At 41.9% G+C, this 21,829-nt stretch overlaps 1 protein-coding gene across 3 annotated transcripts in view; it reads left to right on the forward strand.

The window, feature by feature from the left end:
- LOC106603642 (cell adhesion molecule 1) overlaps positions 1-21,829 on the forward strand; it is a 547,319-nt gene that overhangs the window by 379,800 nt on the left and 145,690 nt on the right. For all 3 annotated transcript variants that reach the window (XM_014197549.2, XM_014197550.2, XM_014197551.2), the window contains exon 3: positions 16,661-16,807. In XM_014197549.2, coding sequence (XP_014053024.2) covers positions 16,661-16,807 — 147 coding nt within the window. The remainder of the gene's footprint in view (positions 1-16,660; positions 16,808-21,829) is intronic.

The following is a 21,829-nucleotide window of genomic DNA, read 5'->3' on the forward strand; positions in this document are numbered from 1 at the left end:
CATACAGTCACTACTCTCTCACCAACTATAGCACAACTCTAGTCCTGGAGTGTGTACATCTTTATTCCATCCCAGCTCTAAATTGAACGCTTAGTTAATTTGCTGAATCAGGTTTGTTGGTGCTGGAGTGGAACCAAAAAGCCTGCACACTCTGTGGCTCGTATCCGAACCAGACCATTAACTTTTAGCCCGTTAGCCAAACGTACTGTAGACCAGGTTGAGGACAGTCAGACGTTGAAACTAGACTGCTTGACAACGGTCCTCACTGCGGCACAGGCGACACTCGTTCTGGGGTCTGGACCTAGCATACCCCCTGGTGAAGGGAGTTTTGAGCCTCGGCTCAGCAAACTGTCTGTGCCCTTCCTCTCTGTGTCTCCTTCTCCAATGTTTATCCCCTGATCTCACATCCAACTGTCCTGTCTAAAAGAATCAATGAATATGAAAGAAGTTCGGGACTCCGAAATAATTAAAAAGAAAAAGGATAGCATTCAACCCAGGATGTTCTCATACGAGGGATCTACCTCTGAGCCATTTCAGGAGCTAGTTTGCGGTTTCGGACCTAAAGTTCAATAGTATGATCGGGATCAACTCCAGTCCATTTTAAGTTGTGAATTTGAATTCAATTCTTCAGCTGACGTTATGGGCATTTTCTCAATTTGTGATTGGAATTCTATTTCATTTCCTGAATGGACCATCAACAGAGTCTGTTGCAGGTACTGAGGAGTAAATACATTCTCCAGACACTTGATTAGAATAAATACTTAGTAATGCAACACTGCGCCCAGTAAAACCACCACCTCCATTATACATTAATATTTAAATCTGAGACCTTTGTGTTTCAGTCTAAATCAGTCTAGAACAATTGTTTAGACTGATCCTGTTTTAGTATAACTGACTGGAATTTGATTTAGGTTAGGTAAGGAACTGTCCTTTGAAAACGACCCAATCTAACAAAAAAGAGCAAAAAGTTATTTGATAGGATGACAGGATGAATCACAATAATAAATAATAATTGCTTGCCAAAAATGTAATTTTTGTAATGCCAATCCTGGTTATAGGTAACAATCCTTTGTGTGAACTGCCAACATTATTATGCATATTATTTGTTAATTGTGGAAATAAACTAAGATATGCTAGATTTTTTTAATATACACTACAGTTCAAAAGTTTGGGGTCACTTAGAAATGTCCTTGTTTTTGAAAGAAAAGCAAAAGAAATGGTCCATTAAAATAACATCAAATTGATCAGAAATACAGTGTAGACAATGTTAATGTTGTAAATTACTATTGTAGCTGGAAACGGCTTTTTTTTTTTTCATGGAATATATACATAGGCCCATTATCAGCAACCATCACTCCTGTGTTCCAATGGCACGTTGTGTTAGATAATCCAAGTTTATCATTTTAAAAGGCTAATTGATCATTAGAAAACCCTTTTGCAATTATGTTAGCACAGCTGAGAACTGTTGTTCTGGTAAAAGAAGCAATAAAACTGGCCTTTAGACTAGTTGAGTATCTGGAGCATCAGCATTTGTGGGTTCGATTACAAGCACAAAATGTCCAGAAACAAATCAAATCAAATGTATTTATATAGCCCTTCTTACATCAGCTGATATCTCAAAGTGCTGTACAGAAACCCAGCCTAAAACCCCAAACAGCAAGCAATACAGGTGTAGAAGCACGTCAGTCTATTCTACAAAGACCACGTCAGTCTATTCTTGTTTTGAGAAATGAAGGCTATTCCATGCGAGAAATTGCCAAGAAACTGAAGATCTCATACAACGCTGTGGGTTTGTGACCTTAGGCGACGTTGTTGCCGGTGATGTCTGGTGAGGACATGCCTTCAATCCAGCCTCTCTCAGCTTATTGCAGACAGTCTGAGCACTGATGGAGGGATTGTGCGTTCCTAGTGTAACTCGGGCAGTTGTTGTTGCCATCCTGTACCTGTCCCGCCGGTGTGATGTTTGGATATACTGATCCTGTGCAGGTGTTGTGACACGTGGTCTGCCACTGAGAGGACGATCAGCTGTCAGTCCTGTCTCCCTGTAGCGCTGTCTTAGGTGTCTCACAGTACGGACATTGCAATTTATTGCCCTGGCCACATCTGCAGTCCTCATGCATGTTCATTAATTATTTATGGTTAATTGAACAAGCATGGGGAACAATGTTTAAACCCTTTATATTGAAGATCTGTGAAATTATTTGGATTTTTATTAATTATCTTTGAAAGACAGGGTCCTGAAAAAGGGACATTTCTTTTTTTGCTGAATTTATATGGTGGAGGCTCAATCAAGCTAGTTGTCTTGACAACTTTATGTCATTCTCGCTGGCACCAAAAGTTTAAAAAGTGTTGATAGGGGACAGATTTTTATATTTTTTTATTATTTAATCTTCATTTAACAAGGCAAGTCAGTTAACCTGTTAGGGCTAGGGGGCAGTATTGACACAGCCGGATAAAAAACGTACCCGATTTAATCTGGTTACTACTCCTGCCCAGTAACTAGAATATGCATATAATTATTGGCTTTGGATAGAAAACACCCTAAAGTTTCTAAAACTGTTTGAATGGTGTCTGTGAGTATAACAGAACTCAAATGGCATGCCAAAACCTGAGAAGATTCCATGCAGGAAGTGGCCTGTCTGACAAGGTGTGTTTTATCTTGGCTCTTTTTATTGAAGATCTTTGCAATAACGTGACACTTCCTACGGCTCCCATAGGCTCTCAGAGCCCAGGAAAAAGCTGAAGGATACGAGGCAGGCTCTGGCTGAAATGCTTTATCGCTTTTGGCAAGTGGCCGCTCAGAGTACTATGGGCTTAGGCGCGTGCCCGAGTCGACCGAATGCTTTCTTTTCTTTTGTCTGTTTACCTAAACGCAGATTCCCGGTCGGAATATTATCGCTTTTTTATGAGAAAAATGGCATAAAAATTGATTTTAAACAGCGGTTGACATGCTTCGAAGTACGGTAATGGAATATTTAGAAATCTTTTGTCACGAATTGCGCCATGCTCGTAACCCTTATTTACCCTTTCGGATAGTGTCTTGAACGCACGAACAAAACGCCGCTGTTTGGATATAACGATGGATTATTTTGGACCAAACCAACATTTGTTATTGAAGTAGAAGTCCTGGGAGTGCATTCTGACGAAGACAGCAAAGGTAATAACATTTTTCTTATAGTAAATCTGACTTTGATGAGTGCTAAACTTGCTGGGTGTCTAAATAGCTAGCCCTGTGATGCCGGGCTATCTACTGAGAATATTGCAAAATGTGCTTTCACCGAAAAGCAATTTTAAAATCGGACATATCGAGTGCATAGAGGAGTTCTGTATCTATAATTCTTAAAATAATTGTTATGCTTTTTGTGAACGTTTATCGTGAGTAATTTAGTAAATTCACCGACAGTGTTCGGTCGGAATGCTAGTCACATGCTAGTCACATGCTAATGTAAAAAGCTGGTTTTTGATATAAATATGAACTTGATTGAACATAATATGTTAGAGGAAAAACAAAAGAAATGGAAAAACTTATTCAAGAAAGATCAAGCGTAATATATTATAGAAAATAAAGCAAACAGGATGCGATATGGGGAAAAAATACACCCATTTTTTTCCAGTCTTCAATATAAAAATGCTACCAAAAATAATTTACTGAAACTTGTTACAAATGACGGGGTCACCCATGATTCACCAAACAATATTTGGAAAGAGGAAGCAAAGTACTTTAAGCATATGTATTTGTTAGTCTCCTCCATCTCCACTAACCAAAGTTAATTACAAGGATTTTCTTTCTATTAATAATGTAATATGAACAGCTGTACTGAAAGGCTCATGTGAAGGCCAAATTACAGAGGAGGAACTTCTTGATGCAATTAAAGCCTGTGAAAACTCCAGGGCTGGATGGCATACCAGTTGTGGTATATCAAACCTTTTTTGATGTACTCAGAGGACCATTATTATTATGTTTTAACCACTCAAATTAAAATGGTAGATTAACAGATATTCAACAAGAAGCTCCTGATTTCATTATTACTGTAGCAGGACCAAAGTGGTAAATATCAAAGATCCAGTCCATTTAAAAAATTGGAGGCACCTTACCAGTGTTGTGATGCAAAACTTCTAGCAAAGTGCATAGCGCTTAGAATGAAAAAGGTATTGTCTAATATTATTCATTTTAATCAGACAGTTTCTTTTACAAGTACTGGAAACAATAGAACACTATTAAAAATTGGGGAAACCAGGCCTGGTATTCATAGCTGACTTTAAAAAGGCTTTTGATAAAGTATGACTGGAATTTATATATAAATGCCTGGAATATTTAAATTTTGGAGAATCTCTTATGCAATGGGTCAAAGTTATGTATAGTAACCCTAGGTGTAAATAATGGCTACTTCTTAGAGCTTTTTAATCTGTCAAGAGGAGTAAAACAAGGTTGTCCACTATCGGCGTATATATTTATTATGGCCATCGAAATATTAGCTATTAAAATCAGATCCAACAATAATATTAAAGGCCTATAAATCCAGGGCTTAAAAACAAAGGTGTCATTGTACACTAATGATTCATGTTTTCTTTTTGATCCGCGGTTTGGATCCCTCCGCAGCCTTGTGGATGATCTGGATACTTTTTCTAGCCTCTGGATTGCAACTGAATTATAAGTGTACTTACTATATTGCGTATTGTATCACAAAAAAATACAACTTTTAAATTACTGTGTAGTTTACCAATAAAATGGTCTGATGGTGAAGTGGACATACTTGGTATTCATATCCCGAAAGAAAGAAATTACAACCAACTAATTGCAGCATTAACGCAAAAAATGGAAGAGGCAAGTGGAAAGGGGAGAAAGTAAGGAACTTGAGTCGCCCCTGCATTAAAGACCAAAATTGGCTAAAGGAAATTGTGATAAATAAAAAAGTTTACCAGTTTCATTTAAGGACCAAAAAATGACAGCTGTGCCATATAGATAGTTGGGAAGAGATGTTCAATGTACCGATTCCATGGCACATGGTTTATGAACTGATACAAAATATTGCTGGATTGAAAACGTATAATTTTTCAATTTCAATTATTATACAACATTTTTGCAACCAATAGAATGTTATATATATGGGGGATAGAACCTTCCCAGCTCTGCATATTTTTCTGCGAAGAGACAGAATCATTAGATAATTTGTTTTGGTTAATGTCCATATGTAGCTTATTTTTGGCCGCAGGTTCAGGAATGGCTGAAGAATTGCAACATTTACCTGGAGCTAACTCTGCAAATTGCACTGCTGGGTGATTTAAAAAGTCATAGTCAATCGATTAATAATATAATAATACTCTTAGCAAAAAGGTTTATCTTTAATTTACAATATGTAGAATGTATGAGAATAGAAAGGTTCAGAACTTTTGTGAAACATCACAGCACAGTTGAAAAATATATGGCAAATATAAATCAAAACTGGATGGTGTTCAGAGATGTATAGGAGGGGTTGAGTGAAGCTAACTATTGTAAACTATACTGTTTCTGTAAAATGTATATAGGGAAAGGGGGATACCTAGTCAGTTGTACAACTGAATGTCTTCAACTGAAATGTGTCTTCCACATTTAACCCAACCCCTCTGAATCAGAGAGGTACAGGGGGCTGCCTTAATCGACATCCACGTCCTAAGAGTTGTTGTCCGATAGTTTACTCCAATTAGGAGAGGGGTGGTAGGGTTAGGGGAAAATAACAAAAGGAAAATATCTTAAATATACAATACCAGTCAAAAGTTTGTACACACCTACTCGTTCCAGGGTTATTCTTTATTTTTACTATTTTCTGCATTGTAGAATAATAGTGAAGACATCAAAACTATGAAATAACACATATAGTACTGAGCAGCAGGTTTCTGAATACTTTATTTTGTATTCATGTACAAGGTGGCTGTGGAGAGACAGCCAGGTGCTAGAGCCACATAGTGCATACACTTAAGTGTGCACTCTCTCACACACACACACTAACACACACCGCTAACCAAGAGGAGAAACGGTGAGTGTGGAGGAGAGGAGGGGGGAAGAGGGATGCTGATAGCCTGTGTTCTGCTGCAGTGCCCTCTACCTCTCCACCTCTCTCTTTCTCTCTAAGTCTGTATCTCCCTCTTGTTCTCTCTCACCATCTCTCTCTTTCTCCTCCTTCAGACTGTCTGCAGGGTCTCAACCAGTTTTTGTTTATCTGGCTGGGAGTGGAGGAGATGAGCCCACTCTATCCCTCCTATCTCTCTCCTTCCCTGCCTCTCTCCCTCTCTTCTTCCCTCCCTCCCTCTCCTGCCTCTCTCCCCCTCTATCCCTCCCTGTCTCTCTCTCTCTCTCCCTCCCTCTCTCTCCCTCCCTCTCTCTCCCTGCCTCTCTCTCTCTCCCTGCCTCTCTCTCTCTCCCTGCCTCTCTCTCTCTCCCTGCCTCTCTCTCTCCCTGCCTCTCTCTCCCTGCCTTTCTCCCTCTCTCTCCCTCCCTACCTCCCTCCCTCTCTCCTCCCTGAAAGAGATTTCCAAATGAGCGAGCATAATGGCAGGCCCTCTGGTTATAGCACCACTGCCTCTGATGCATTAATCTCTGGGCTGCCACCCCCTCCCCTCCCACACATAGTACACACACACACACACACACACACACACACACACACACACACACACACACACACACACACACACACACACACACACACACACACACACACACACACACACACACACACACACACACACACACACACACACACACACAAAGTAGTACAGATAGACACTCACACCATGCTGGTGCACATACACAAATCCCTTCACACAGAGTCACAGTAAATGCACACATAATCATGCATTAATCACATGCATGATCATCAACATAAATCACATGCATGCAAGCAGCTACAAACACACACACACACTTAATGACACTAAAAGCACATGCACACACACATCGTCCCATCACTCCACTGATTTGGATGGTTTTCTGTTCTCCTCTCCATCCATCCATCCATCCATCCACGGACAGCTCCCACGTTACCTCTATTTTACTGGTCATTAGCACCACACAGGCCTCCACCTCCTTTACTTCTCTTCTCCCTCCTTCATTGAAAGGCACTGCAAATATCTCCCCACTGTCTCCTCTCAGAGTGGAGAGGGGGATGATGATGAGGGAGGAAGGGAATAATAGCACAGAATAGCCTTTGAAGGATTTTCTCTGGTTTTTTTCTCCTACAAAGCGTTGATGCAGAGGTCAGTTTATAAACACTGTCTCCTAATCTGCATAAAAACGCCATGCTATTGTTGCTAATTAGCCACTACAAAAGCTTCTTCGAACTTTTCTTTGGGACGAGTAATCACAACTTAAGCTTTAGGCCCTTTTTGTATTGGAATATGCTTTATGATTATGCGTGACATTGGTTCACTATTAACATAATAAGTAGTACAGAATTGTCCAGCTGTGTTTTTTTGTTGTTGTTCTTTTTAGTTATTTTTATTCATATACCTCTGGAGACATTTTTAAAAAAAAGACCTTTGAATGAGGTAGCTATCTCAAATACTAAAACATCCTCGCTATTTAAGAAACCATGAACGTTTCTGAGGAAAATTAAACCACTTGACGTCGTTCAATGATTCAACATCATCCCTATCAAACCTTTGATCTTATTACTGTGCGATAAAATATCTCTAAAACGTCCTTTTTACTCCCTTTAATAAGATTTGTTTAATCTTAAAAGCAGGCCATTTCTAAAAGGCTTAAATCAAGCTTAATATATTTTATATTCTTGAGCAGCAGGGTACTTTTAGCCTGGTCCCAGATCTGTGTGTGCTGTAGAATCAACTATGGTTTGGCATGACAATGGCCGTAGAAGTTGGCATGACAGCCCAAACAGATTGGGACATGGGTAGGGTTATTTGCATTAAGGCAGTGTAATGTATATGAATTTGATGCGTTTTTACAGACAGTGACTAGTTAGTTGGTTAGGGATTTTGGCAGGGCTGCATCACTGTGCATTTCGGGTTGAGAACAGGGTCTCCCACAGATGGAGTGGTCAATGGCCACCCAAACCTATCCAGTCCACAGCAGAATTGGGTTGTGAAAAATCAAAGTGAGAGAAAAGAAGTGCCTCTTGTTTTTTGAGAGAACACCAGCAAAACACACACACAGAATGCTAGCGGATGAGAGTCAAATCAGCTGGGGTGCTTACATACACCCTGTCAAACACGTTCTCAGTGAGATATGACTATTTGACCTACAAATTCACCATGTCAAAATACAGCATTGTTTGTTTGTTGTAAATTGTCTCTTTAGCCGTAGTGTGATACATAAGATAAGCGTAAGCAGAAGCTACAGTCCTAGTTAATTGCTGGGAAAATAGACCCTTCAAAACTAATCTGACATAACTGGATAGGTATAACGAATACAGTGGCAACCTTGCTTTCACCCAACCAATTAGATCAGTGATCATCTCAAGGTAGAACCTGCCTTGTGCATATCAACAGGGTCAAGTGCTCTACAAACACTCCGATAACATTCCAATAACAGTCTAGCAACATTACCTAGTTATTGCCGGTTAGCTTTAGCAGGGTACAGCTCACCAAGGGGTGTGGCACAGTAAGAGCCTGTCACTGCTCACTGCCTGTTTAATAGCCTGCTGTGTGCTAGCTAGCTCAAGAGCCCCTTCCATATGCAAACCCACTGGTCAATAGTTAATGCTAATTTGACACTGGTGCTATTTTCACTGACTGAACGTGCTGAGTGTGTACTGGGGGTCTACCGGGCCCTGGCTGCCGGACACTCTACGCTCCCCTCTAAATAGAGGACAGGGCCAGTGAGGGCCTGGTGACCTTTCCAACCCAGTGGTGCGCTGCAGCCTTCAGCCAGCTGTCTATGACATGCTGCGCAGGTGGTCTTCTCCCAACTGCTGGTGCGCTCTCTCTCTAATGTCAGAGCGAACGGCGAAATATACCACACACACTGGCGCATACATACATACACACACACACACACACACTCAAATGTGTGCTCCAACACACTCAGACAAGTGCAGTAGAGCTTACACACACAGGCACACACACAGTGTAGGCTAGTACAGATCATCCTCATCTGACAAGTTTAATCTAGGCCAGAATGATCAATGCTCTGTGCTAGCGCTTTTCAATTCCACTAATTAAATACAAAGATAATGTAACAGATCTGTTTGAACAAGTTATGCAAATGCAACGAAAGTCTTTGGCTACATGATGGCAAGCCTTGTTGATGACGCATTCACAGAAAGCAAATGCACATCAAAGTGGGCCTACAGCAAAGCTAATGTATGTTGCACATGCTAGTTTGGTCCTCTGTTTACAAGAGGACATTTGCTTAGAATTCATGTATTTTATTGTTCAATCAATTCATTGAAGCATAGATACAATAGCCATCCTCCAACTACTTGTCCCTACTTGTCCCCACACATGTCCCTATTCCCATTATGGATCTATTAGACCAGGGTTTCCCAAACTCGGTAGTGCCCCCCCGCCCCCCTCCTAAATGCACGTGTTGTTTTTTGCCCTAGCACTACACAGCTGATTCAAATGACTAACTCATCATCAAGCTTTGATTATTTGAATCAGCTGTGTAGGTGCTAGGGTCAAAAACCAAAATGCTCACTCAGTGGGGGACCCCAGGACCGAGTTTGGGAAACCCTGTATTAGACCATATCTATCTTGTTGTTTATCCCCTGCTTTCTGGTCAGCTGCATGCAGTGTTGAGTTGAAAGGCTTTTCCCCAAATCACTCTTGAGTGCTGCTGTATAGCTAGGTTTTTGCTAAAGGTTCATCCAATATGCACACATATCTCTCCCATTGAATTTGACAAGGTGGCTCCCCCTTGTGGCTCAGACACATGCACATCTATACATGTACAGTGCATTTGGAAAGTATTCAGACCCCTTGAATATTTCCACATTTTGTTGCGTTACAACCTTATTCTAAAATCAAGCAAATAAAATAAAATCCCTCAGCAATCTACACACGATACCCCATAATGACCAAGTGAAAACAGATTGAGAAATGTTTGCGAATTTATAAAAAAATAAAAACAGATACCTTATTTACATAAGTATTCAGACCTTTTGCTATGAGACTCGAAATTGAGCTCAGGTGCATCCTGTTTCCATTGATCATCCTTGATGTTTCTACAACTTGATTGGAGTCCACCGGTGGTAAATTCAATTGACTGGACATGATTTGGAAAGGCACACATCTGTCTATCTATATAAGGTCCCACAGTTGACAGTGCATGTCAGAGAAAAAAACCAAGCCACGAGGTCGAAGGAATTGTCCGTAGAGCTCTGAGACAGGTTTGTGTCAAGGCACAGATCTGGGGAAGGGTACCAAAAAATGTCTGCAGCATTGAAGGTCCCCAAGAAAACAGTGGCCTCCATCTGTACACCCGCACATTGACTCGGTACTGGTACCCCCTGTATATAGCTTCGTTATTGTTATTTTATTGTTTCTCTCTTTTTTTTTACTTTCGTTTATTTAGTAAATATTTTTCTTAACTGCATTGTTGGTTAAGGCCTTGTAAGTATGTATTTCACGGTAAGGTCTGTTGTATTCGGCGCATGTGACAAATAAAATTTGATTTGATCATTTTTAAATTGAAGTAGTTTGGAACCACCAAGACTGTTCCTAGAGCTGGCTGCCCAGCCAAACTGAGCAATCGGGGGAGAAGGGCCTTGGTCAGGGAGGTCACCAAGAACCTGATGGTCACTCTAACAGAGCTCTAGAGTTGCTCTGTGGAGATGGGAGAACCTTCCAGAAGGACAACCATCTCTGCAGCACTCCACCAATCAGGCCTTTATGGTAGAGTGGCAGACGGAAGCCACTCCTCAGTAAAAGACACATGACAGCCCGCTTGGAGTTTGCCAAAAGGCACCTAAAGTCTCTCAGACCATGAGAAACATGATTCTCATCTGGAGGAAACCTGGCACCATCCCTACGGTGAAGTATGGTGCTGGCAGCATCATGCTGTGGGGATGTTTTTCAGCGGCAGGGACTGGGAAACTAGTCAGGATCGAGGCAAAGATGAACGGAGCAAAGTACAGTGAGATCCTTGATGAAAACCTGCTCCAGGGTGCTCAGGACCTCAGACTGGGGCGAAGGTTCATCTTCCAAAAGGACAACGACCCTAAGCACACAGTCAAGACAACGCAGGAGTGGCTTCGGGACAAGTCTCTGAATGTCCTTGAGTGGCCCAGCCAGAGCCCGGACTTGAACCCGATTGAACATTTCTGGAGAGACCTGAACATAGCTGTGCAGCAACGCTCCCAGTCCAACCTGACAGAGCTTGAGAGGATCTGCAAAGAAGAATGGGATGAAGTCTCCAAATACAGCTGTGCCAAGCTTGTAGCGTCATGCCCAAGAAAACTCTAGGCTGTAATCGCTGTCAAAGGTGCTTCAACAAAGTACTGAGTAAAGGGTCTGAATATTTATGTAAATGTCATACCTAAAAACTTGTTTTTGCTTTGTCATTATGGGGTATTGTGTGTAGATTGATGAGGGGAAAAAAATATTTAATCCATTTTAGAATAAGACTGTAACCTAACAGAATGTGGAAAAAGTCAATGGGTCTGAATACTTTCCTAATGCACTGTATGTACAGTACCAGTCAGAAGTTTGGACACCTACTCATTCCAGGGTTTTTCAGAATTTTTACTATGTTCTACATTGTAGAATAATAGTGAAGACATCAAAATCATGCTTTGTTAAAAGTTAATTTGTGGAATTTCTTTCCTTCTTAATGCGTTTGAGGCAATCAGTTGTGTTGTGACAAGGTAGGGTTGGTTATACAGAAGACAGCCCTTTTTGGTAAAATACCAAGTCCATATTATGTCAAGAACAGCTGAAATAAGCAAAGAGAAATGACAATCCATCAGTACTTTAAGACATGAAGGTCAGTCAATCTGGAAAATTTCAAGAACTTTGAAAGTTTCTTGAAGTGCAGTCGCAAAAACCATCAAGCGCTATGATGAAACTGGCTCTCATGAGGACCGCCACAGGAAAGGAATACCCAGAGTTGCATCTAATGCAGAGGATAAGTTCATTAGAGTTACCAGCCTCAGAAATCGGCAATTAACTGCACCTCAGATTGCAGCTGACAGAGTTCAAGTAACAGACTCATCTCAACATCAACTGTTTAGAGGAGACTGCGTGAATCAGGCCTTCATTGTCGAATTGCTGCAAAGAAACCACTACTAATGGACACCAATACGAGGAAGAGCCTTGCTTGGGCCAAGAAACACAAGCAATGGACATTTGACCGGTGGAAATCTGTCCTTTGGTCTGATGAGTCCAAATTTGATATTTTTGGTTCCAACCGCCGTGTCTTTGTGAGTTGCAGAGTAGGTGAACGGGTGATCTCTGCATGTGTGGTTCCCACCGTGAAGCATGGATGTGTGATGGTGCTTTGCTGGTGACACTGTGATTTAGAATCCACGGAAAACTTAACCAGCATGGCTACCACAGCATTCTACAGCTATAAGCCATCCCATCTTATTTGCACTTAGTGGGACTATCAATGGTTTTGCAACAGGACAATTACCCAAAACACCTCCAGGCTGTGTAAGGGCTATTTGACCAAGAAGGAGAGTGATGGAGTGCTGCATCAGATGACCTGGCCTCCACAATCACCCAACCTCAACCCAATTGAGATGGTTTGGGATGAGTTGGACCGCAGAGTGAAGGAAAAGCAGCCAACAAGTGCTCAGCATATGTGGGAAGTCCTTCAAGACTGTTGGAAAAGCATTCCTCATGAAGCTTGTTGAGAGAATGTCAAGTGTGCAAAGCTGTCATCAAGGCAAAGGGTGGCTACTTTGAAGGATCTAAAATATGTAACACTTTTTAGGTTACTACATGATTCCATATATGTTATTTCATAGTTTTGATGTCTTCACTATTATTCTACAATGTGGAAAATAGTAAAAATAAAGAAAAACCCTTGAATGATTAGGTGGGTCCAAACTTTTGACTGGTACTGTATGTTGAGCTGTAGCTTGGTCCCAGCTGTAGGCGAGGCTATGTGATTTATCCAACTCTCTCTGCTGCATTTGTTCGTTGTTGTGCCAAACATGTATGTTAGTAGATGCACACAAGGATAGTTAGAGGAGTTGCCAAGGCACGTGCAGATCGAGACTATTTGATATTTTGAGAATGATTGATCAAAAAATCAGGGCACTTAAGGCATGTGACATGGTTTTTTGAGTTGTAGTTTTTGAATGCAGTTTCTGACATGAGATATTTAGTATTATCATAACTATTTGTGTTCCAGTGTTATCTCTTTTCGTTTGGTAACCACCTGCTGATATTCTCATAATTTGATTTGCTCATTTCATTTGATCTAATTACATTTCCTAAATAAGGAATCATAATAAGAGCCATTGCTACTATGATTTTATCAACAATATACCAGATTAGGCTAATGTAGCTGTTGGTAATGACTCGATAAGATTGACATTTTCTGGATGACATCTGTGCACGTTTGATGTTGTCGTTAATGAGCGCGTTCCCTCGTACGTATTCCCCCCTTACAACTCATGTTTTAGTGTTTGTTTACCAGTGGACGAACAATTAACCAAATGAACACCACCCAGGTTTTAAACTCCTAGCCCAACATAGTAGGAGACAAAATTTAGCAGCATCGCCACGGCGATACCCACTGTACTAGGTACCCACTGTACTAGTTTAGCATATTAGCATATCGTATAAGCCTATTAGCATATCATATGAGCCTAATATGTTAGCATTTATGAGCCTAGAATATTAGCATATCATTCGAGCCTATTATATTAGCATATTGGCCTAGTATGTTAGCATAGCATATTAGCATATATCCAATAACGGCCCTCCTTATTGAAAAGTAGGCTGAATTCACTTCTTACAAGTGGGGAGTGTGGCTTGTTCTCATATGGTACATCTGTTTTCAGGGCTGTTTGGGGTATCGGGGTATTGTTTGGCAGGCTTATTTTAAATCCTGTTTGTTAAGCTGTCTGTCCTTATCTGTCGACATTTGAGGAGGCGATTGCGTTCTTCCCCCTCCTCTTTAAATGACAGGGATGTTTAGAGGTGCATGACAACTGAGGCATGGAAATTTGCAGGTTTCCCCACCGCGAAAGTCACAGTCTATTCATGCTCCTCCTATTAACTCATCGGCTAGGGAACAATACATATACAGTTGAAGTCGGAAGTTTACATACACCTTAGCCAAATACATTTAAACTGTTTTTCACAATTCCTGACATTTAATCCTAGTAAAAATTCCCTGTCTTAGGTCGGTTAGGATCACCACTTTATTTTAAGAATGTGAAATGTCAGAATAATAGTAGAGAGAATTATTTATTTAAGCTTTTATTTCTTTCATCACATTCCCAGTGTGTTAGAAGTTTACATACACTCAATTAGTATTTAGTAACATTGCCGTTAACCTTTAAATTGTTTAACTTGGGTCAAACGTTTCAGGTAGCCTTCCATAAGCTTCCCACAATAAGTTGGGTGAATATTGACCCATTCCTTCTGACAGAGCTGGTGTAACAGAGTCAGGTTTGTAGGCCTCCTTGCTCGCACACGCTTTTTCAGTTCTGCCCACAAATTCTCTATAGGATTGAGGTCAGGGCTTTGTGATGGCCACTCCAATACCTTGACTTTGTTGTCCTTAAGCCATTTTGCCATAACTTTGGAAGTAGTCTTGGGGTCGTTGTCCATTTGGAAGACCCATTTGCGACCAAGCTTTAACTTCCTGACTGATGTCTTGAGATGTTGCTTCAATATATCCACATAATTTTCCTTCCTCATGATGCCATCTATTTTGTGAAGTACACCAGTCCCTCCTGCAGCAAAGCATCCCCACAACATGATGCTGCCACCCCCGTGCTTCACGGTTGGGATGGTGTCCTTTGGCTTGCAAGCCTTCCTCTTTTTCTTCCAAACATAACGATGCTCATTATGGCCAAACAGTTCTATTTTTGTTTCATCAGACCAGAGGACATTTCTCCAAAAAGTACGATCTTTGTCCCCATGTGCAGTTGCAAACCGTAGTCTGGCTTTTTGATGGCAGTTTTGGAGCAGTGGCTTCTTCCTTGCTGAGCGGCCTATCAGGTTATGTTGATATATGACTCGTTTTACTGTGGATATAGATACTTTTGTACTTGTTTCCTCCAGCATCTTCACAAGTTCCTTTGCTGTTGTTCTGGGATTGATTTGCACTTTTCGCACCAAAGTACGATCATCTCTAGGAGACAGAACGCGTCTCCTTCCTGAGCGGTATGATGGCTGCGTGGTCCCATGGTGTTTATACCTGCGTACTATTGTTTGTACAGATGAACGTGGTAACTTCAGGTGTTTGGAAATTGCTCCCAAGGATGAAATAGAATTAATTTTTTTCTGAGGTCTTGGCTGAATTCTTTTGATTTCCCCATGATGTCAAGCAAAGAGGCACTGAATTTGAAGGTAAGCCTTGAAATACATCCACAGGTACACCTCCAATTGACTCAAATGATGTCAATTAGCCTATCAGAAGCTTCTAAAGCCATGACATCATTTTCTGGAATTTTCCAAGCTGTTTAAAGGTACAGTCAACTTAGTGTATGTATACTTCTGACCCATTGGAATTGTGATACAGTGAATTATAAGTGAAATAATCTGTCTGTAAACAATTGTTGGAAAAATGACTTGTGTCATGCACAAAGTAGATGTCCTAACCAACTTGCCCAAATTAGTTTGTTAACAAGAAATGTGTGTAGTGGTTGAAAACTGAGTTTTAATGACTCCAACCTAAGTGTATGTAAACTTCCGACTTCAATTGTATAATATATATATATTTTTTAATTATTTAAGCTACACATCAAGGAGGCAAGAGATTAATCTTGGAGAAGATGAAAATCAAAAATCTCTCTCCTGACTTTAATGAAGTAGCTAAAATCTATTTATGAAGTCTTCCATTGCCCTGTGATAGGGTCTGCCGTCACCCACAAGGTCAGGCATCAGGAGCAACCTTTACCAGCTCGCTCATAAAGCACACATTCTCACACACACACACAATCCTGTACAGCTAACCTTGTGGGGACACACAATTCAGTCCCATTCAAAATCCTATTTTCCCTAACCCTTAAAACTAACCTGTACTCTTACCCTAACCTTAACCATAACCCTAAAACCTAACCTTAACCCTAAAACTAACCCTAGCTCCTAACCCTAAACTTAATTCTAACACTAATTCTAACCGTAACCCTAAACCCCCTACAAATAACATTTGACCATGTGGGGCCCAACAAAATTTCCCCAGTTGGTAAAAAAAAAATCTCCCCACTCTTCCTTGCAGTTGTTATGGACTGAAGGGCTTATTTTGAATTATAACTTGGGATACATATCATGTTGGCATTGATCTCTTACAAGTATTGACAAATGGTAGTACCACCTGAATTCATTCCATTCTTGAGATCATTTGTTTGCAAACCAAATTGTGCTCGCTTAGATATGATATTTTCATACCATTTCAGCACAGTTCCTGCAACTATGGTGGATGTGTAACCAGACTGAGTACAGCTTGGCTTGGCTCTGTTCAGCTCAGTGGTGTGAAAAACTATACTGCACACAGCCTGCCAGTTGTAATGACTAGTGTGTGTCTGTCTGTGCCTTCCAGTCCAGAGTCAGAACCTGGTGACAGACAATGTGGAGGTGGTGGAGGGTGACGTGGCCGTCATCAGCTGCAGGGTGAAGAACAACGACGACTCTGTCATCCAGCTCCTCAACCCCAACAGACAGACCATCTACTTCAGAGACGTCCGACGTGAGTACCACACACACACACACACACACACACACACACACACACACACACACACACACACACACACACACACACACACACACACACACACACACACACACACACACACACACACACACACAGGCTGCCATACACACTGACACACTCACACCTTAAATAATAGATTGGCCTACTAGTTCTACACAGATGGACATACACATACTGTCACATCAACTCTACAATAATATTTTGGTCCACTTCAGAGACTTACAGATGTTATTAGTAGTTTCCACTGGTTGGACAATACTAAATGCACCCACACACACAAACATAAAGTATAGCCCTATTGGTCGCACACTTTTGCAGTAAGTCCTCAAGTCCTCCTTCTGTCTACTTCAGAAATGAGGCGTGAGCATGCACACACATACACACACACGCACCACACACACACACACACACAGAGAGAGATGCAGCCACATCAGAAGGGCTCCCATCTGTCTTTGATGGATACAACGTTCTGTCCCTCCCTCCCATCCTACCACCACAAACTCTTCCTCACTCACCCACACTCTCTTTCACACACATATATACAGCCACACAGCCAGGTCCTCATGATCCCCCTGGCATACATAAATCGCGCCTCGTGTTTTTCTGTTTCGCTGGGGCACCAAATACCAAGCACACAGCTGGCTGTCAAGGGCATCTCATCTTCCGACGGGGCGCCTTGATCTCTTGTGATCTTTTCCCGAGAACATTCGGGCATTTCACTGCAGCTGCACTTCTTAATTATAGCTTGGCTCTTCTACCAGCCTCCCTGAATATCATATTGGGCCGCTCCAACTGAAATCCATATTGGTGAAAAAAGGAGGGAGATAGAGGAGAGAGCTTTGACATTGACATCCTAGTTGCGGGAAAAGCTCAGCGGTAGCATGTTTCTCCATCGCATCTGAAATGAATGTGACCCCACTTCAAGGGAGCGGTTGGAGCCGGGTGTGGATGAGGGCTCCTCCCCAGCGTGGCCCTCTGCACACAAAGTGAGCACACGCACACGTTTTCATGCTCCTTCATACACACACACACTTATATACTGTAGGCACACTCAGCGAGTTAAGAGGCGCACACACACTTTTGCACTGGCACTCAGAGTGAAGAGGCAGACACTTGAAACCTGTGTAGTGGGTGGACGTCAGTCCTTTTGAAGACCAGAGACCACGTGTGTAAGGAGTCCGCTGGGCCCCGGGCAGTGCCAGAGTAGCCTCTGCATTACCAAAGGACACCTTTACCTTACCTTTACCACCACCAGCTCCTAATCTCTTAATGAGGACATCACCTCCATATCCTCTGTGTTTTCAAAGCACTGACCTCGTCATTAACAGGTCCGCAGCCGCCAAGCCAAAAAGGTCACCCTCTAATCTCTCCGCCGCTCTCCTTATCATTAAAAGGTGTCTCTCTCCGGCAATGTTTAAAAGTGAGATGGCGAAAACAGCATGGAGCCAGCTAAAGGGCAAGAAGAAGATTGGGCGCCACAAATCCCTTTTCCACGTGTGTGTGTGTGTGCATGTGTGTGGTGGGAGTCTGTGTGAAGAGCCAAATTACCCTCACCCACCTACCCTTTCCCTCTCTCACTCCTTAATAAAACTTTGATGGGCTCCTCTCAAAAAGTAGCCAGGCCCGCTAATCAGAATTGATTGCCACCACTTAAGAAGAAGCCAGAAGCTCGTCTCAAAGAAGCTGGAGCCAGCCCTCCTCAATGAAACCAGGGAGAAACAACACAAATGAGATATAAAGAGAGAGGGAGAAAGATGGAAGAAAAGAATAACCCATTGCAGCCATAAAAGTTTTGTTTATCTCATCTTTATTTTTTCGCTCTGCTCTGAATTGCAGTTTATTTCCCCCCTTTTGTGTTTAAAGTCAGCTTCATTTCAATGCAGAGATTGCCAGGACTCAATGGATATGGCCGTGTGTGTTTGTGCAGTCTTTTGTGCCCCATCACCCATTTCTTCGATGGTGCCGAACGGAACTTTGGCTATTTGCGATAACACGAAAATAAGCAATGTATATTCAACACCACTTTAGGCGACTGTCCACCCCTCAAATGGAGTTGAGTGGGGAAGAAAAAAAATCCATTGTCCACGTTGATCTGACTCAGGCAAATTAATTAGAAATCTTGAAAATAAAGTTTTCTGTTTTATTATTTCATAATATTTTAAACATAAGTAAGATCACTTTATTTGTGAGATGACTTGGGGCCTTCTGGTACGATGTTATTAACAAAATAGCTGAATTGAGGTATGTTTTTTTAATACTATAGCTTGCAATGTGAATCTGTGAATAAGATTTAAAGAAAGCCTTTATTTTCATAGAAAGGCTGCTTGTTTGGTTGTAGAGAGGCTGTATGAGGAAGATGGACTTTGGTTTTCACAATCTAATTCAAGACCATCATGGAAATGAAACATATACATCCCTGAAATTAAATGGATGAAGTACAAATATTTATTAAATTCTCTGCCTTGTGTGGCTCTTAAAACAAATAAATTAGCTCGTTTTGAAACCCCTATAGCTACTGTATTCAAGTATAAATCAGCAGGAATAGGGTACTGCTGTGTTTTGAGACGTGCATGGCGCTCCTCCCTTCTTTTTCTTCTTTGTGTGGCTGTTTTTGTCCCTGTTCCTAGCCACTGTGAATCTTATTCCCACGTTTCGTTTTGTTTAAGTGTTTGTTGCCTCAGAGGTCTCTCCAAAGTCACTGCATTTTCTTGCCCAATTTTGTCTTTCCTTGTGTTTGTACCTTCCAAAAAAGACATTACCTGCAAAGGAGGTTTGTGGCACCTTAATTGGGAGGACAGGCACGTGGTAATGGCTGGAGTGGAATCAGTCGAATGGTATCAAATACATCAAACAATGTGTTTGATGCCATTCCATTTGCTCCGTTCCAGCCACTATTATGAGCCAAACTCCCCTCAGGAGCCTCCACTGATTACCTGAGAAACCCTCTGCCAAACTAAAGGAATTGAAAGAACAAAACAACATCGAAAGACATATTCAGTTTGTTTTCTTGAGTGGAATTGCTTTCTACTACTAGTGCCTTTGTTTTCCCGGAACTCACCCCATTGGACATCACTGCTGCGTGTCCAATCCCGGGCTCCCCCCACAGTGAGTTGGATGCTGCGAGCGGGCACCGTTGTGTCGTCATGGGGGACAACCTCCTGGGGCATGGCTGGCCGTTGTTGAGTCCTCACATGGCCACGCTTGTGTCCAGGACCAGCACCACTGCGCTAGAGAAAGGCCATGTTCCTTGTTGGACACGGAGCTGTTGTTGTCAAGCCCTAATGCTGTTTTTCACCACCTCCAATTCTGTCTGTTTTTTTGTTGCCCAAAACCACATTTGTGTTGTTGATATACACTATATATACAAAAGTATGTGGACACCCCTTCAAATTAGTGGATTCGGCTATTTCAGCCACACTTGTTGCTAACAGGTGTATAAAATCGAGCATACTGCCATGCAATCTCTATAGACAAACACTGGCATTAGAATGGCCTAACTGAACAGCTCTGTGACTTTCAACGTGGAACCGTCATAGGATATCTCCTTTCCATCAAGTCAGTTCATCAAATCTCTGCCCTGCTAAAGCTTCCCCGGACAACTGTAAGTGATGTTATTGTGAAGTGAAACGTCTAGGAGCAACAACGGCTCACAAGCTCACAGAACGGGACCGGTGTTGAAACGCATAGAGCCCTAAAAATCATCTGCCCTCGGTTGCAACACTCACTATCGAGTTCCAAACTGCCTCTGGAAGCAATATCGGCACAATAACTGTTCGGCAGAAACTTCATGAAATGGGTTTCCATGGCCGAGCAGCCGCACACAAGCCTAACATCACCATGCACAATGTCAAGCGTCGGCTGGAGTGGTGTAAAGCTCACTGCCATTGGATTCTGGAGCAGTGGAAATGCATACTCTGGAGTGATGTATCACCATCTGGCAGTCCGACGGACAAATCTGCTACCTGCCGAATGTATAGTGCCAACTGTAAAGTTTGATGGAGGACGAATAATGGTCTGGGGCTGTTTTTCATGGTTCAGGCTAAGCCCCTTAGTGCCAGTGAAGGGAAATCTTAACGCTACAGCATATAATGACATTCTAGACGATCCTGTGCTTCCAACTTTGTGGCAACAGTTTGGGGAAGGACCTTTCCTGTTTCAGCATGACAAATGCCCTGTGCAAAAAGCGAGGTCCATACAGAAATGGTTTGTCGAGATCGGTGTGGAAGAAATTGACTGGCCTGCACAGAGCCCTGTCCTCAACCCCATTGAACGCCTTTGGGATGAATTGTTAATGCCGACTGCGAGCCAGGCCTAATCCCCCAAAATCAGTGCCCAACCTCACTAATGCTCTTCTGGCTGAATGGCAGCAATGTTCCAACATCTGGTGGAAAGCCTTCCCCAGAAGAGTGGAGGCTGTTATAGCAGCAAAAGGGGGACAAACTCCATATTAATGGCCATGATTTTGGAATGAGATGTTTGACGAGCAGGTGTCCACATACTTTTGATCATGTAGTGGAGATATACACTTACAGTATATTAACACAACAACAAGATATAACATGTTAAAGGAGGCAATGTATGCAAGGTCTGCATTGAACATACAGTATACCACAATGGACTGGAAGCCATTTTTCAAATAGCCACAGTACACCAGACTTTAGTTCCATTATGAACATTATCGGTGTTGACATAATGCTTCAATCATTCCTATTGGCGTCCACCTAGCGCCGAGTCGCACAACAGATTACCAGCAGTTTAGCCCGTGATGCCTCGCATTGGAGTGTTTTAATCCCAGCACATTCGTCAAATCAATACATTTCATTTAATCATTAGTGTCAAGCTGCCCCTCGCACTGACAGGCCGAACCCTGCTTTCAAGTCAGCCACTTTAATTAGTCACACATTATCTGTGTGTAACGTTAGCCTCTGTTGTGTTCATCCACTGCTAACAGAGGAGCCAAGCATAATGACTACTGGCACCAAAGTTAGCGGTTAG

This window comes from Salmo salar, chromosome ssa04 (genome assembly GCF_905237065.1).
Source record: "Salmo salar chromosome ssa04, Ssal_v3.1, whole genome shotgun sequence".
NCBI classification, from domain to species: Eukaryota; Metazoa; Chordata; class Actinopteri; order Salmoniformes; family Salmonidae; genus Salmo; species Salmo salar.